A 17,594-nucleotide genomic window follows, 5' to 3' on the forward strand; every position below is an offset into this window, starting at 1 on the left:
CCATCTGCAGACAGATGAGCAGACAGAGCGTATCAACGAGATACTTGAGCAGTACCTTAGGCACTTTGTTAGTGTCAATCAGAAAAATTGGGTGAAGCTCATTGATGTGACACAATTTTGTTATAATCTGCAGAAGAGCGAGTCTTCAGGCCACAACCCGTTTGAGATAGCCACGAAGTAGCAGCCACTGACCCCACACACTCTTGCCACATAAGAAAAGGGAAGGTCATCCTTCACCTATCAATTTATTCGCGACTGACACGAGCAGAATGAGTTGGCGAAGGCATTCTTACGGCGACAAAGAGAATGAAGAAGTGGGCGGACAAGCATCGTCGGCCCGTGGGGTTCTAAGTTGGGGACCAAGTGTTGGTGAAGCTATATCCTGGTCGTACAGGCATCTTCCGTGGGCGACACCACAAACTGCTCAGAAAGTATGAAGGACCCTTCACCATCACAAAGAAGGTGGGCAAACTGGCATACAAGTTGGAGTTGCCCTCAGACTTCAAGGTGCACTCGGTGTTTCACGTGTGCAACCTCAAGCAGTTTCATCCGGATGATGGAGACCCGGAACGTAGTATGCCACAGTGCGCTCCCATTATGTAGAGGGCCCCGGCAACACAACGGGCCGAAAAGCACCTCAGTCAGATCCTTCGCCATAAAGTCAACTACTTGTGGGAGACGAAGAAATACTTGGTGCAGTGAGAGGAAACAACAGAACCAACGTGGGAGCCTGCATTCCGAATCAACAGTCGCTACCCGGCTGAAGTCAGAGCTTACCACGAAACAGATGGCGTCGAGGACAACACATAATTTGAATGGGGGAGCATGTTCCCTTGCGACTTACATTATACAGTTGCGCTTAGAGTCTATTTTGCTTTTTTTGAGTCTGATGTAAGCTGCCCGGTTCACGTGAATCAATACCCCGAAGGGGCAGCCCGTATACTTGAACTATAATAGCCTGCGGGCAAAATTGTAAATGAAGTAAATGTGTTGAGCTTTCTTTTGTTCACCCTCGTTGTGATTGCAATTTCTCTTCCTCTATTCTCTCTTACTCGCTTGCACTTTGATTACAAGCTTTCGCGATCGGCAAGCGAGCTGATAAGTAGGCTTATGGCGGTGAGGAAAGACCGTCGCGCCACACTAGCCCATTGAAGGAAATAGGCCCATGATAGTGATATTCTAACAAATTAATCATGGGTCAGATTTTTTAAAAAACAACCTGAAAACCCTTATCTTCTGGTAGTACGCACACGGTAGACACAAAAAGCGTCAGATAGGTACCCATTACTCTCTCTCTATATATATATATATAATTGAGAAAGAAAACGAAAAAAATCACTTTTTTGGTTATTAGAGTGTATACTAAATATTTTGATGAGAAAGGAAAACCTCACCAAGCTGGGTCACTTAATGGGCCTGCCTCCTTGCCAGGTAAAACTCTGGGTTGAAGACACCTTGCCTACTACATGGAGCCCTTAGCTTTGACCTTGTGGTAAAGAACACACCTTTCATGTATTGCACTTTTCGTGTATTGAACTGGTGACATTTCTTCAACTTGAGATGTAAGAACCAACCCCACCGATAGAACATTGTATTTTTTACGAAAACAACCATATCTGTTTTTTTTTTCAGAAAATCTGGATACGTGTAAAACCTAAAGACAGTTTAGAAACTGGCAGAAGGGATGAGAGTTTGCATTCCGAATAGAAAGTTAGACGGTTTTCCTTTTATATTTGCACTAAAGTGTGAATTTGGTCGCTAAATCCAAGATTTGTAAGCTACCATTTTTCCCAACGCATAATTTCCAAATAACGCTTCAAATGTGATATATTAAAAAATATTTTTATCACATTAATGTCACGACAACCACATTGTACATTCAAAATATCAGCTATTGTAAAACTACCAGGTTTTTTTTTCTCTCTCTCTGGGAATTACTATATCTTACCGAAGAGTACGGTACATTCGATCGTACAAGGCATTATGCCCTTTTCAGATGCCAAAGAAGGGGAAAGTGGGACCCACCCCGGCCAGGCAGTCCTGCGAGGGAAGCCCAAGCCTATGCGAAGCAGACGTGTGGTGGGCCCCACGCGGGAGGCGGGACATCCCTCCCCTTTCACCCTCGCGGCTTCTTCTCTCTCTCTCTCTCTCTGTGGTTCGGTCAGCCATGTCGGAGGTGCACGCGGCCCGACGTGGCGGATTCGAGTCTACAGCTGGCGGCGGTGAGGAGGAGGAGGAAGACGAGGAGGAGCTCGCCAACCCCCGTTCGCCGTTCATCATGCCACTCTCCGGCGAGGAACCGCCTTCGTCGTCGTCGTCCGGTGGCGGGATTCGAGTCCGGAGGACGGAGCTGCCGATCGTGGCGGTGCTCGTGTCGGTGCTGAGGAAGTCGGTGGCGATCTGCAGCGTCGAGCGGGAGGAGGATGCCGCGCTCGACATCGGCCGGCCTACGGACGTCCGCCACGTCGCTCACGTCACCTTCGACCGCTTCAACGGCTTCCTCGGCCTCCCCGAGGAGTTCGAGCCCGACGTCCCCTGGAGGGTCCCCAGCGCCAGGTCTGCTCGCGCTTCTCCCCTTCCCTTTTTTTAGGAGTTCTTGAATTTGGTGCGTTTTTCTTTTGTGAAATCGTGAGATTGTTCGTGATGTTGAGCCTAAAAGTTGAGTCTTTTCTTATGCGTCTTTTTTCTGGGTGGGAGTTTGACTCAAATTGGTGCGTTTTCTTTGTGGAATAGCGAAATTGTTTGTGATATTGAGCTTAAAGTTGATTCTTTCTTATGCGTCTTTTTCTCGGAGGGAATTTGACTAAACTTGGTGGGGTTTTTTGTGGAATAGTGAAATTGTTTGTGATATTGAGCTTAAAGTTGAGTATTTCTTGTGTCGTCTTTTTCCCGGAGGCAATTGACTCAACTTGGTGCGTTTTCTTTGTGGAATAATGAAATTGTTTGTGATATTGAGCCTAAAGTTGAGTCTTTTTCTTGTGTTGTCTTTTTCTCTTGCGGGAATTGACTCAACCGGCTGAGCAACGGCCTCAAAAAGGAGGATTTTTGGGACAGGGATGAAGAAGATGTCACCACATTGTTGCGTTTGTGCCTGTTCTTTTCATGTCATTGGTGTGGCTCATTCTTGTTCGGGAAAGGGCTACTCTCATCTGGTAGGGTCTACTTGTGAATGTCACCATGTTGACGGGATGTCACAAGTTCGAAACCCCCGGGTGGCGTCCCTTTCCCAAGGTTGAAGCTGGGTGTACTCCCCGGTGGGCAGGGGGACCTTAAGGGTTATACCAACCGGAGGCCAGACAAGGTGCTGTCGGTGATTTGGTGTGTGTGTGTGGGGGGGGGGGGGTGTTGTGGAAGCTCTCTTGCTCTGATTTGCAATGCTAGTTTAGGCCCTCTTTCCCCGTTCTTCAATGGCTTTCGGACTACTATTGTAGTTTGCTCAGTGAATTGCTTACCAATTTGGTTCAGTTTGATATGTGCTTGAGTCTCTCTGCTGGTGCATTGAACTGTCCCTTGAGATACGGCCGGCCATAAATCTCTCTCTCTCTCTCTCTCTCTCTCTCTCTCTCTCTCTCTCTCTCTCTCTCTCTCTCTCTCGCCCGAGCGCGCGCACCAGATCAAGCACACACACTTAACTTCAGGGATCAGCCTTCTGAAACCAATTGGTTTTATGGTGAAAAATAGGATTAGGTGGGGATGCCACGTTCTACTCCACCGTGCAATATTCCTACTCTTGTCCTGGTTTTCTCCAAGTGGGTGCAGAACATACATTGAGGATTTGACCTAATTTCATTCAATTTCCCCCCATTGTAATTTGATTTACAACTCGAAACAGAGCTTCATCATTGTAAAATTTTCAAAAATAAAATGCGCAAATTCAATTGTAAATATCTAATTACCTTTTCCGCACTATTAAGAGTACAACAGAAGGTTCTCATGACGATCATAACTAAAAATAAGCAGCAATAAATCGTGAAAAATTAACCCCTAGTTTTTGTTTTTTTAATAGAAATCAGTAACATATCTTCTCGCATCTTTGCTTTTCACCACAAGCTCTCAGTGAGTATCCACAATCAACTGTTTAAGTCATGCAAACGAGAGGGAGCAAGCATAGATGATGTCCAATTTTTTAACTTTATTTGTTCATTTACCTATTTTTAAGTTCCGCAGTTTTTGTCATCTACTTGCTGCTGCATTAGTTTGCAAATCTATCAGAGTACTTCATGTATGTCATGCACTTATATTATTTTACAGTGCAAAACATGGTGTTGGTAGTTCTTTTACTAGTCTTCACTTTTATTTAGAAGATTTGGTATGACCTAGTTTTTCTCAATGCTTAAGTACTCTATAATGTTTAAGCGAATCACTTTTTTCTCCTTTTTACGAACGACATAATGATGTCAGTTCCTGGGAACTTTGGCCATATTTGATATTTTTTTGCTTTTTGAGCGTATTGAGAAAATGTTCATTGTCATGTTGATGAAGTTGCTTCTAATCATGCAGTACCACTACCAGTGTATTTGGGGTTTCTGCAGAGTCTATGCAATGTTCTTATGATGCTAGGGGAAATAGTGTGCCAACGATTCTACTAATGATGCAAAGGCATTTGTACTCACTAGGAGGCCTTCAAGTATGTTTTTGATTGTGCAACTATTGTGTTTTCTACTCTGCATGTTTGACAGTGTCCAATGAGTGTTTCTTGTTTTTTCTTTTCCTTTATTGGTTGAAGGCAGAAGGCATTTTTAGAATCAATGCAGAGAACGGTCAGGAAGAGTACGTTCGAGAGCAGTTAAACAAGGGAGTTGTACCATATGGTGTTAATATTCATTGCTTAGCAGGTTTAATAAAGGTATTCTTTTGGCAGCCAAAACTCTTTGTGTGTGTGTGTACATCTGCGCATGCGTTCCTGTATTCGTTTGCTTGCTCATGCTTAATTGTATTATTCAATTTTTTCACATAAAATGCATTTAAAAGGTCATGTATATCATCTGACCCCTCAAACGTGGGAAGGCAATGAGTTAGAGTTTACATAAACACTTAGATTTTGTGTGAACCATAGGAAATATTTGTAAAATGAGCTCAAACCACATAGCAGCTGCTTCTGTTGCTTATGGAAACAACGGCTGTTGTTCTTTGGCTCGTACATGTTATGGTCAAGAGTTCTTTGACTTACATTTAGCGAAGGCATGCCATTGCCTCGATCATTGTCTGGATACACACAATGAAAAGAAGAACTCTCAAAAGTAAGCTCTTGTTTTTAAATTGATTGCGTCCTCCCATCAGGATTGTTTTGGTTGGCTCATGGTGTAGCTGATAAGGGAGATCAAAATGAACACTAGTTGAGTTTTGTGCATATTAACTTCATCCATTGGCCAGACAGAAGAGGTGGTCTCATGGCTCTCCATGAGTCTTCTATCATCTTCATACTCTTGTTGTGCCTGTATTCTTTCTTTCTTATTTTCTTTAATTTTCTTTACTTGGTTTTTTAATAGTATAGGAGAAGTATGCTCGGCCCATCTGATTTTGCATTTTTGATAGCATAAAAATATGCTGATTTGGTTAAGTAGTCTCAGCTTGTATAAATTGATAATACCCCAGTGTGTGTACAGGCTTGGTTTAGAGAACTTCCAAGAGGTGTATTAGATTCACTCACGCCAGAGCAGGTGATGGATTGCAATACCGAAGGAGAATGCACCCTGCTTGTCCAACTACTGCCACCAACAGAAGCAGCACTGCTTGACTGGGGCATCAATTTGATGGCTGATGTTGTGCATCATGAACATCACAACAAGATGAATGCACACAACATTGCTATGGTATTTGCACCAAACATGACTCAGGTATCGATTGATTCACAACCTCTTGGCAGTTTACTTCCTCTTCTTGCATCTTACCAGACCCAATGCTATTCAATGCTTTTGCAGATGACCGATCCTTTAACAGCTTTGATCCATTCTGTGCAAGTGATGAATTTCCTCAAGACCCTTATTGTAAAGACTCTCCGGGAAAGAGAAGAATCTGCTGCAAGAGCTAGAGAGTTCTCTTTCTGCCCGGAGTCACCGAAAGATAGAGACCGTCACAATTCGTCAGGACTGATGTCAATAACCAAAAAGGAGGCTGTTGATGCAAGGACGAACAGTTGCTTCCCTGATGGATCTGTTTTAGACATGTTTTTGAGAAGCAGAGAAGATGGACTGCTGAATGATGCTGAGGATAGTTTCCGGAGCTTGCAAGCTAAGTATGAAGGTGATTTAATTTCTGCTGAAGGATCAGCCAGAAAATCTCAGGTGGCAGCCATTGAAAATGGATGCAGCGGTCGGTATATTAGTAGAGATATTGAAAGCTTGTTAGATGGGCTGAATTTGAGGAAGGGAGTAAGAAAAATTTGTATGCGTCCAGTGTTTCAGTTGAATAAGGCTGGAAAGAAGACCAATGCATTGGGGATTGTAAATTCAACTGCAGTGGCAGGAGGAGAAGCATGGGCATGAGATCCCAGTCCGGGGATAGTATGGTTCTTATATTGTGTAGTGTTCCTTTAGTTTTCTTGTGTCTAACTGGGTTGGATTCACTAAGTTTCAACATGCCTGATAAGGATAATCGTTGACAACGGTTATGGACTCTCAGAAACCAAGTTTACAAAACACGGTTTGGATGATTCAAAAGAGGTTACGAGAAGACAGACTCAATCAAGGATAACATAGTCCAGCCAAATGTCCAAGAATTTGAGATTATTGTTTTTGATAGAATTATAAAAAACGATAATCACTGCTTTTGTTTTATCTTTTAGGTGTTCGGTTTGTTATCCAACCATGTAGGTTGATATTCCAGTAAAATTCTATTGTGGCTATAAATACATATACTCGACCTCTCTATGGACGAGGAAAAATCGAGTTTATTGTTCAGTCTGTTTCTCTTTCATGGTATTTCTTATCGTCTTTCTTCTCTACTATGATCCAGTGGAATTTGATTGTCAATCTTGTCTCGATTAAACTAAATCGAGACAACTACTTGCTGAGGAGATCTCAACTCGAATCGGTCATGATCAGTTAGGATCTCAAATTTGTCGATGGCTCCTCTCCTCAACTAAACTCATTTATTGCAGTGACAGATGAAGGAAAAATAAAAAATCTAAATTATCCTATTTGGATTTGTTCTGATCAGCTGACCATCAACTGGATCAAAGCTACTATTTTTGAAACTATTCTCGATCAAATCATGAGAACAAAAATAGCTTGTGCAGTCTGACTTGTCCTGAAAAAAGCATATGGTTCTCAATCTCCTTTGAGACTTGTGATTTTAAAGAAAGATCTGACCTTCGTTAAGAAAGAAAATATGGATATGCTGTCTTATCTAGACCGCATAAAATTTTTTGCTAACTCACTTGTTGCCACTAATCACCCCGTATAAGATGAAGAATTAGTCTAAATAACCTTGAACGGTCTTCCTCTTGAGTATGAAAGCTTTGTGACCTCTGTCACTACTAATCTGACACTGTATACCTTCATAGATCTATATAATATGCTCCTTAATCAGGAAAAATGTGTGCTTCTTATCCATGCCAAGCCTCTTGAAACACCTGAACCCCAGCAAACTGCCTTGTTTGCCTTTAGGGGTCGAGGTCATGGCCACAACTTTTATCGAGGCCGTGGTAGAGGACAAGAGAGAAATTCCTCTCCAAACACATCTAATAGTAATCCTATGTCACAACCACAAGCTGGTTGTGGGGCAGTCACATGTCAATATTGTGGCAAACACGAACACAGCCAAAACTTACTAAGATATTCCTAAAGTCTTCTTTGCCTTGTCTCTTCAGCAATCCACTAATGACTACTGGTATCCTGATACTGGTGCTATGAATCATCTAACTATGGATGACCAATAATTCTTCACTAAGTCACATTATCATGGGGTTAAGTAAATCATGGTTGGCAATGGTAAGATGCTTCCCATATCTCACACTGGTAATCTTACTCTGACGTCTCATGGCTCTTCCTTTGATTTAAAGAATGGTTTTCATGTTCCTACTAACATGAAGAATTTTTTATCTGTGAGCCAGTTTACTGAAGACAATGATTGTATTTTTGAATTCACTCCCTTTGAATTCCTTGTTAAGGACCGTCAAATAGGCAAGATTCATCTCAGGAGACCGAAATCCAGTGCGAGACTTTATCCAATCAAATCAGATAATCGTGTGTAAGTAGTGGCATATGTAGGAAAAGTGACTTCTTTTGATATATGACATCAACGTCTTAGCCATGCGAACAAGAAGATTCTTTCTTAAGCTCTAATCATGCTATTTCTGTTAATAAAAATAATAAAACAAGTGTGTGAGAGATGTCTTATTGGCAAAGCTCAAAAAATTCCTTTTGGTCCCTCTTTTTCTTCTACAACTTCTCCACTTGAACTTCTCTATGGCGATGTCTGAAGGCCTGCCCCAGTATCTTCTCGTGAAGGTTTTCAATTTTATCTTCTCATAGTCGATGATTTTTCTCGTTTCTCGTAGCTATTTCCATTGCATACCAAGTCTCAAGTGTTTGAGTGTTTTAAATCTTTCAAGCATGTTACTGAAAAGCAACTTCTACAGTCCATTCATACTTTTCAAACTGATAATGAAGGTGAATTTACCAGTCATGAGTTTGAAAGCTTTTTACGGGACCATGGTATACTTCATCAATTTTTATGCCCGCATACCCGAGATGAAAACATGATCGTTAAACGCAAACATCAGCATGTCATTGAAACTAGGCTCAGTCTCTTACATACCTCTTCTTTATCATATTTCTTATGGGTTGATGCCTTTCGTATTGTTGCTTACATCATTAACTGTCTTCCAACCCTAGTATTAATCGCAAGACCTCATACAAACTTCTCTTTCAAAAACTGATCGACTATCATCATCTTCGTGTCTTTGGTGCTTATTGTTACCTGCTTTTAACACCCTATATTACCTCTAAATTTCAGCCCCAAACTACTTTATGTACTTTTCTTAGCCATGCGTCTCGCCATAAGGGCTATCTTTGTTTTCACCCCTATTACAATCCCACCTATATTTCTCGCCATGTTTACTTTGAAGAATCTATCCTTGGAATCACCCCTCCCTCTGCTCTTCCCTCCTCACTTGCTCTTTTCGAATGAGGTCTCTCTCAGACTGTAGTCCTACCTCCTCCTGATCCTCCTTAGCTACTTCCTCTTGAACTGACGCCCCTCTAATCTTCTGGTCTCTCCTGCTTCGCCTGCTGCTTCCTCTCCTGTGAGCAACATTCCTGCTACTAATTCATTGGTTTCTTCTTCGCCACTGCCCTCTTCTTCCCCTATCCCTGACTCTATCGTGAGTTGCCCACCCGACCATACCCACCCAATGATCACTAGCTTTATGACCAACTCCCTTAAATCCCATGCATTAGCCTCTACCCATTATCCTATCTCTCTTGCTTGCTTTAGTTATGTTCTACTCACTTCTGAACCAACTACGTTTAAACAAGCTAATTTTGATCCCAAGTGGCGCACGACTACGCACGATGAATTTTGTGCTCTCCAACTTAATCGCACATGAAATCTCGTACCTCCTCTTCCTCATTATAATAGTATTGGCTCTAAATGGGTGTTTCAAATTAAATGACATGCTGATGGCCCTGTAGCTCACTACAAAGCCTGTCTCATTGCTAAGGGTTTTCATCAAGAGGAAGGTATTGATTTTTTTAAGACCTTTAGTCCCGTTGTGAAACCTACTACCATTCACATTGTTCTTGCTCTTGAAGTTTCGTCAAACTGTTCGATTCATCAATTGGACTTCAATAATGCCTTTTTAAACAGTCTCTTTTCTAAAGATGTTTATATGACACAACCTCAAGGCTTTGAAGACCCCTCTTATCCTCAGCATATTTGTAAGTTGGATCGGGCCTTGTATGGTCTCAAGCAGGCTTCGCGTGCCTGGTACTAGTGTCTCAACTCTTATCTATAGGCTCGCGACTTTCGTATCTCACTTTCTGATACTTTCCTATTTAGTTTTAGCGATCGCAGCTTGATTATTTATTTATTAGTTTTTGTTGATGATATTGTAATCACCGACAACTCCTCAGTTGCCATTAAAAAGTTGATTCAGTGCCTCAGCATTGCCTTTTCCATCAAAGATCTTGGGTGATTAAATTTCTTTTTAGCTATTGAAGTTCATTATGCATCCTCAGGTCTCTTTCTCTGTCAGTGTACGCATGCCCTTACGTTACTTCATCGTGCCTCTATGGCTGACACGAAGCCGATATCTATTCCTCTAAGTTTCACTACTCGGTTATCTAAGGGTGGTGCTCCTTTTTTTCATGACTCTACCTTATATTGCAACGTCATGGGCGGTCTCCAATATCTCACCATCACATGGCCTGACATTGCCTTTGCAGTCAACAAGGCCTGACATTGCCTTTGTGGTCAACAAAGTGTGTCAGTTTATGCACCAACCTATGGTTGCCCATTGGTTTGCTCTCAAATGCATCTTTTGATATCTCAAGGCTACTATTGACTATAGTTTGTTTCTTACATGATCTTCCTTTATCCAACTCAGTGCCTTCTTTGATGCTGACTGGGCAGGTAGCCTTGATGAATGCAAGTCTACAAGTGGTTTTTCTAGGCTTTAGTTTGGTTTTATGATCCTCCCACATTAAACAGATTGTAGCTAGATCCAACACTAAAGCTGAGTACAAGTCCCTGACCTATGTTGTGTCTGATCTTCTTTGCCTCAAATCTCTTCTCACTAAGCTTGACTTTGCTTCCTCTTCGCCACCTACTATTTGGTGTGATAATATTGGGGCTTTATATCTTGCAGTGAATCCGATTTTTCATTCTCGCACCAAACATATTGAAATTGATATTCATTTTGTTCGAGACCATGTGCAAAAGGGATATCTTCAAGTACAATTTATCACCTCCTCTGACCAACTGGTTGATTGCCTTACTAAGCCTCTCTCTATTTCAAGGTTTACTTTCATTCATGATAAGCTCAACGTCGTCAAACCCACATTGAGCTTGCAGGGGCATGATAAGGATAACGTTGATAACAATTATGGACTCTAAAAAACAAAGTTTACAAAACACATTTTGGATAACTCAAAAGAGGTTACAAGAAGACAGACTCAATTAGGAATATCATAGTCCAACCAAATGTCCAAGAATTCAAGATTATCGCTTTTGTTTTATCCTTTAGTTGTTCTGTTTGTTATCCAACCATGTAAGTCAATGTTCCAGGACTATATATTCTCAACACTTTAAAACTCTATTGTAGCTATAAATACGTATACTCAAACCGTTAGTGGACAAGAGAGGAAAAATCAAGTTTATTGTTCTGTCCGTTTCTCTTTCAATGCCAACATGGGAAACAAATGAAAAATGAACTTTGAGATTTGGCCCATTGTTTAATGGTTCTTATTGTAGACTTGTGTTGGAACATGAAATGTATAGACTGACCATGAATTTTTGGAGTCCATAATGAAAACTGAACCGAATCACTGATGGTGGTGCCTGTTAAACACAACTTACTAGAGACTCTTGAGGAAGAATCTCTCTTTATATTATTGGAGGATCAATCTTTGTGCCACCTAACATGCTTCTCATTGATCACATCTACTTTTGCATTTGGGGTACAAATTTTGGTAGTTTAAATTGCATCAACCATACTTTGTTGAAAAAGCTAAGGTGCTGAAGGTGCCATAAAGACCATACTCCATGGGCTTTTTCTATAATTAACATCCAACACAAAAGGGACTGCTGAGGAGCTGCATGGTCTCTGTGGCTGTACTGCAAATTCCTTATTTTGTTATAGGGATAACATTTGCTACCCTCGTGGGTAAGGAACCCCTTAGTTAAAACTCTTAGGGTTGTTTTGACAAAATCTGACCTCATTGATGAGTTCAGCATGATCAGTCAAAATAATAGGAATTAACTTTTGGATCATACTTTTTGAACATAAAAACATGTTTTTTGGGTTTTGAAAATTGGATACGTTATAGGCTTTCATTTTTCAACCCTAGTAAAAAAACATGATCTAAAGGTCAGTTTTTACTAAACTTAATATGTAGATCAAGTCTGGATGGTCAGATGTACAAAAAACTGAGAAAAAAAAATGAAAATATAGCATTTTTTCACTAGAGGGTTCCTTACCCAGAGGGTAGCAAACCTTAACCCTTTTGTTATGAACGCTTCTTTTAATTTAATAATAGAATGAAATATATAATATGTTATTTTTTAGGCAATCAAAACTGGCATAATCCCAACTTGCACTTTTCTCATATTTCACTAACCTTAAGAACACATTGTGATAGTCTGTAAAAAAATCCAAGAATCACAGGGCATTGCAAACATGAATATGTCCTTTGATGTTGCAAGGTTCGAAGCAGCAATAATGGATGGTGGGGGGCAAACAACATGGACAACAATGTATCTATTCCCTTTTCAATTTGTTCAGGCCACCACGACCAAAGAATTAGCTACAACTGTTGGTAGAGATGTTTGACAACAGTTACAGACGCACAAACGGTTCACTTGCAGCTTCGATTCATGCTCAGCTGGAGCTATGGTTTGCACCACAGTCTAACTGCAACAAATTTCAAAAAACAAAAAATCCCAAGGTAAGAGACAACTAGGGGATATCCACCATGAATTTTCTTCAAAGTTTTTTTTTTCAGACAAGAAAAAAAGACCCCCTTACATTTTATGGGTTCTCTTAAAAGAGGAAAGAGGTATCATTGCCTCTCATTGACCATGTTGGGGACAACCTCCATAGTGGCTAATGAGAAGGTCAACTTTAAATATTTTGTTTTGGTTTGTCAAAGAAGGAGGTGTCCTTCTATTGGCCACCTTGGAGGTGACTTAGACTTAGAGAGAATTTAAGTCAACCTCCATCTGCACCAATAAAGAGTCAAGCTACACTCCTCTTGACTTTGGTGAAACACATTCAAATGGGGTCTATATTGGTTTAGCCATGAGGGGCACCAATATGAACTCATTTAAGATGAATTGGATTTGGTACAAGATCTAATTCATGCAAATGGATCTCGAACCATTTTAACGCAAAATAAAATTGCTAAAAAAATAAAAAATCTACTCTAATACTTCATACACCCTCTAGTGCCCTAAAATAATTCTACCGAATACCAGAACTATCCATATCCGTAAGATTCAACACCTAAAAAAATATAAAATTGATTTTAATATTTATAAAAATGAAATTGCCACATAAGGTAAATTCTAAGAAGTTAAAAACAAAATTCGTAGAAATTAAGATGTGCCAAAATGAAGGAGTGACCCCAGAGATCTATTTGAACCCAAATGGGTTTAAAGAAAATTGAATCTTCTAGGGTATCGTATCCCGGACCAGGTCTCGAGAGTTGAATTTACATCAAACTCATCTTCAATGCTCTGATCATCTAGATGTTGTGCATCACTTTGGAATGCCCATTTCGCTTTGTCACTTCATCCCCATACATTCTTCTTGAGAAGTACAATAAGTAGTTGGGATATCAAACCATAATGTTGTAAGCATCAATATTATGATAGTGTCATGTTAGCCCTAAGAAACCCCTCAATGCCTTGACAGTCTTAAACATTGGCCAACTGATTATTGCCTCAATCTTTTGGAGACCGACACTCACTCCAAACTAAATAAGCCCGTGACAACTGGTAACCAGAGCCTAGTTGAGAATTTGGGAGAAGAAAGGAGGGGTACTTGCTGAAACCCTCATGACGTTCAAGAATGGATGCGCAGTTTGGTGAACTCGTCGAAAAAGTTCACAAAGAAAAAAAGGCGGAGAAGGAAAAATCTGTCGTAGAGTCGACAGAGATGTCTCGCCTTGAGGAAACGGTTGGTCCTCTAGATAAAAGAGTGACCAAGATAGAGAAAAAAATGACAGATTTGACAAGTGACGTTCGTGGTTGCTCCTCTGCGCTAGAAAGTGTACATGACAATTTTGAAAAAATGAATGAGGATGTGAGGGATAAGGCCGAAGAGCTAAGGGCCACAGTCCAGGAATTGTCTGATTAGTTGGATGCTCAGGAAACTGACATGCGGGAACTTCGAGAATGATATGGAGTCCTAGAAAGACTATTGGGAAATGGGATTGGTGGTGTGGCCAATGCCGGGAATTATGGTAATAATCTGCAAGGGGGTAATACAGTGATGTTTCATAGTTAACGACCAAAATTGAAACCAATGGAATCGACAAAATTTAAAGGTGAAAAAGATGTCAGAATTGTGGAGAATTGACTTTTGGATGTAGAACAATTTTTTGATCAAGCAGAGATTGACATCAATGCTGATCGAATACGCATGACAACTAGGTACTTGATTGAGAGTGCCGGTGTATGGTGGAGGACGCAATATCGTGGCATGGAACGTGGAAGGGTCCCGATTGAATCATGGGATGACTTTAAAAAAGGAACTCAGAGGGTATTTCCTTCCACACAATGTTAAGGAACTTGCTCGTGACAAACTGATGGCTTTAAGGCATACAGGAGTATTTCGGAATATGTAGCGGCATTCTCTGCAATGATGCTTGATATAGAAGATATGTCGGAAATGGATCACATGTACTGCTTCAAAAGGGCCTACAGTTCTGGGCTCAACAGGAATTAACTTGGATGAGACCGACAGACTTGATAAGTGCAATGACTACAGCAGAACAGATAGTTGAGAACCCAAATCGGGAGGCCCCTCAGAAATGGCCAAATTGAGGCAATGTTGTCGGAGGTCAAGCCGGGAACCAGTATCAACCTCCTCCTCGAGATCAGAGAAATCACCCCAAGCACAACAGGAGGGGATTCTAGGGAACAAGCCGATACACCCAAATCTTCGATGTTGGTATTGCAGCGAAAATCACTTTGCTCGGAATTGCCCTAATCAGAACGTGGGGAATGCAGGAAGAAGGACGGCTAATGCCATTGAGATGGAAGAAGCCCCGGTGGAAGAGGACGTCAGGATGGGGGCAGTATAAAGGGTGAATGCGCTAGGAGGATCTTCCTTTGCAACCCCCATGGTTAAGAAGGAACTAATGTACCTGGCGATGACCATCAATGAAAAAGCTACGAAGGCAATGGTCGATACGGAGGCTACTCACAATTTCATGGCCCAAGATGAGGCTCAAAGGTTGGGCCTACAATGGGAACAAAAAGTTAGCCGCATGAAGGCCGTGAACTCCGCAACATAACCTATTATGGGAATCTCTCGAAATGTGGCAGTTGGGGCTGGTCAGTGGGTTGGCAGAACAAACTTCTCTATTGTTCCGTTAGATGACTTCAAAGTCATTTTGGGGATGAAATTTTTACGAGCAAGCAAGGCCGTGCCTATGCCTCATTTGGATGTTGTCAGCTTTATGAGTGAAGAATCGCCATGTATGATTTCTGCCTCAACGTTGGGGGCACCGAATGTACATTTGGTTTCTGCCCTGCAGATTAAGAGGGGCCTCCAATGAGGTGATCAAACATTTCTAGTGACAATGCGAGAGGAAGCTAGTGAGAAACTTCCTGTGGAAGTGACGCCACCTATAGCTGCAATGTTGGAAGAATTTCAAGGAGTAATGCCCCAGGAGTTGTCGAGAAATTTGCCACCGCGAAGAGAAGTAGATCATCAGATTGAGTTGGTGCCAGGTGCACGACTCCCTGCTATGGTACCCTACAGAATGGCCTCGCTCGAGCTGGTTGAACTCAGAAGGCAGTTAGACAAAATATTGGCTGTCGGAATCATTCGCCCCTCAAAAGCCCCTTTTGGAGACCCTGTCTTATTCTAGACCAAGCATGATGGGTCCAAGAGGCTATGCGTGGACTATCGGGCTCTGAACAAGCTGACTGTCAAGAACAAATATCCCCTGCCCCTGATCGCTGATTTATTTGACCAATTAAGAGAAGCCCGGATGTTCTCGAAATTAGACTTGCGTTCGAGATATTGGCAAGTCAAGATTGCCGAAGGAGACGAAGCCAAAACCACCTGTGTGACGAGGTATGGTGCCTTCAAGTTTTTGGTGATGTCGTTTGGCTTGACGAATGCTCCTACAACGTTCTCTACACTGATGAATCAGATATTCTATCATCACTTGGATCGTTTCGTGGTTGTATATCTCGATGACATTGTGGTGTATAGCCAGGATATGGAAGAACACATTTGACACCTGCGCATAGTGTTCAAGATTCTAAAAGACAATGAGTTATGTGTAAAAAGGGAAAAGTGTATGCTCGACCAATATGAGATAAGTTTCTTGGGCCACGTGATCAGAAAAGGTTGCCTAAGGATGGATAGCCAGAAGATAAGAGCTATTCAGGAGTGGGGAAGTCCAACCAAGGTTCCGGAGCTCCAATCCTTCTTGGGTCTGGCAAACTACTATCGGCGCTTTATCGAAGGATATTTAGCTATCATTGTGCCTCTAACTGAATTATTGAAGAAAGACAAAAAGTGGGAGTGGACAGAAGAGTGTCAGCGAGCCTTCGAAGATCTAAAAGATGCAATGGCCAAGGAACCCGTGTTGCAATTACTGGACCAAGGAAAACCATTCGAAGTCTATACAGATGCGTCAGATTTTGCAATTGGAGGTGTACTAATGCAAAATGGTCTCGAAAGTTGAACAGTGCTGAGCAGTGATATACAGTGCATGAATGGGAAATGACCGCCATGGTCCATTGCTTACGTGCCTGGAGGCGCTACTTATTGGGGTCGACATTCATTACCTACACCGACAATGTAGCCATGAGCTACTTCCAAACTCAGAAAAAGCATAGTCCAAAACAAGCTCGATGGCAGGAGTTCCTAGCAGAATTCGACATGGTTTTAGAGTATAAACCTGGAAGGACTAATGTAGTGGCAGATGCCTTGAGTAGGAAGGCCGGACTGACGGCCTTGATGAAAGATGCTGATAGAGGGACTGGACCTCGAAGTGACCTCCTTGATAGAATTCAGGAGGGATTACGAGAGGATCCAATGGCGCAGCAACTGCTTTCCCTAGTGAAAGAGGGGAAATCCAGGCGTTTTGGGAACAAGACAGATTACTAATGACAGTCGGGGGCCGAGTTTATGTGCCCCGGTGGGGGGCCCTGCGATGAGAAATATTGAAGGAGTGCCACGACTCCCCATGGGTTGGTCACACAGGTCAAGAGAGAACCTTTGCCCTGATAGAGCGAGTTTACTACTGGCCGCAGATGCGCGACAGCATAGATGGGTACATGCGCACCTGCTTGGTTTGTCAGCAAGATAAGGCCATGAATCAAAAGACGACAGGATTTTGGAGCCTCTGCTCATGCCGAGTCGACCTTAGGAAAGTATCTCGATGGATTTTATTATCAGCTTACCAACAGTTGAGGGATGCAGTATCATCTTTGTCGTGGTTGATAGATTTTCAAAATATGCAACATTCGCATCGGGCCCGAATCATTGTTCAGCAGATGACACAACTCGACTCTTTGTGAAGCACATTGTGAAGTATTGGAGAATTTTGGAGAGCATTATTAGTGATCGAGATGCTCGGTTCACAGGTAAGTTTTGGAGAGAAGTCTTTCTGTTGTTGGGATCCGAATTGCACTTCTCTACCAATTTTCATCCCCAAACTGATGGTCAGACCGAACATATTAACAGA

At 41.8% G+C, this 17,594-nt stretch overlaps 1 protein-coding gene across 1 annotated transcript; it reads left to right on the forward strand.

Moving 5' to 3' along the window:
* The first annotated feature begins 1,878 nt into the window (after window positions 1-1,878).
* Window positions 1,879-6,899, forward strand: LOC149840128 (rho GTPase-activating protein 4-like). The gene is made up of 5 exons (XM_090003051.1): window positions 1,879-2,556; window positions 4,501-4,627; window positions 4,727-4,846; window positions 5,607-5,837; window positions 5,922-6,899. Exons 1-5 carry the CDS (start codon window positions 1,997-1,999, stop codon window positions 6,483-6,485), a joined length of 1,602 nt encoding a protein of 533 aa, XP_089859177.1. The 5' UTR covers window positions 1,879-1,996; the 3' UTR covers window positions 6,486-6,899.
* The last annotated feature ends 10,695 nt before the right edge of the window (window positions 6,900-17,594 follow it).

This window comes from Nuphar pumila, chromosome 4 (genome assembly GCF_984573655.1).
Source record: "Nuphar pumila chromosome 4, dmNupPumi1.hap1.1, whole genome shotgun sequence".
NCBI lineage: Eukaryota > Viridiplantae > Streptophyta > Magnoliopsida > Nymphaeales > Nymphaeaceae > Nuphar > Nuphar pumila.

Coding starts and splice junctions, on each gene's coding strand:
- LOC149840128 (XM_090003051.1), top strand. CDS start 1,997: ATGCCAAAGAAGGGGAAAGTGGGACCCACCCCGGCCAGGCAGTCCTGC. Junction 2,557..4,500: donor TGGAGGGTCCCCAGCGCCAG/GTCTGCTCGCGC, acceptor CTAATCATGCAG/TACCACTACCAGTGTATTTG. Junction 4,628..4,726: donor ACTCACTAGGAGGCCTTCAA/GTATGTTTTTGA, acceptor TATTGGTTGAAG/GCAGAAGGCATTTTTAGAAT.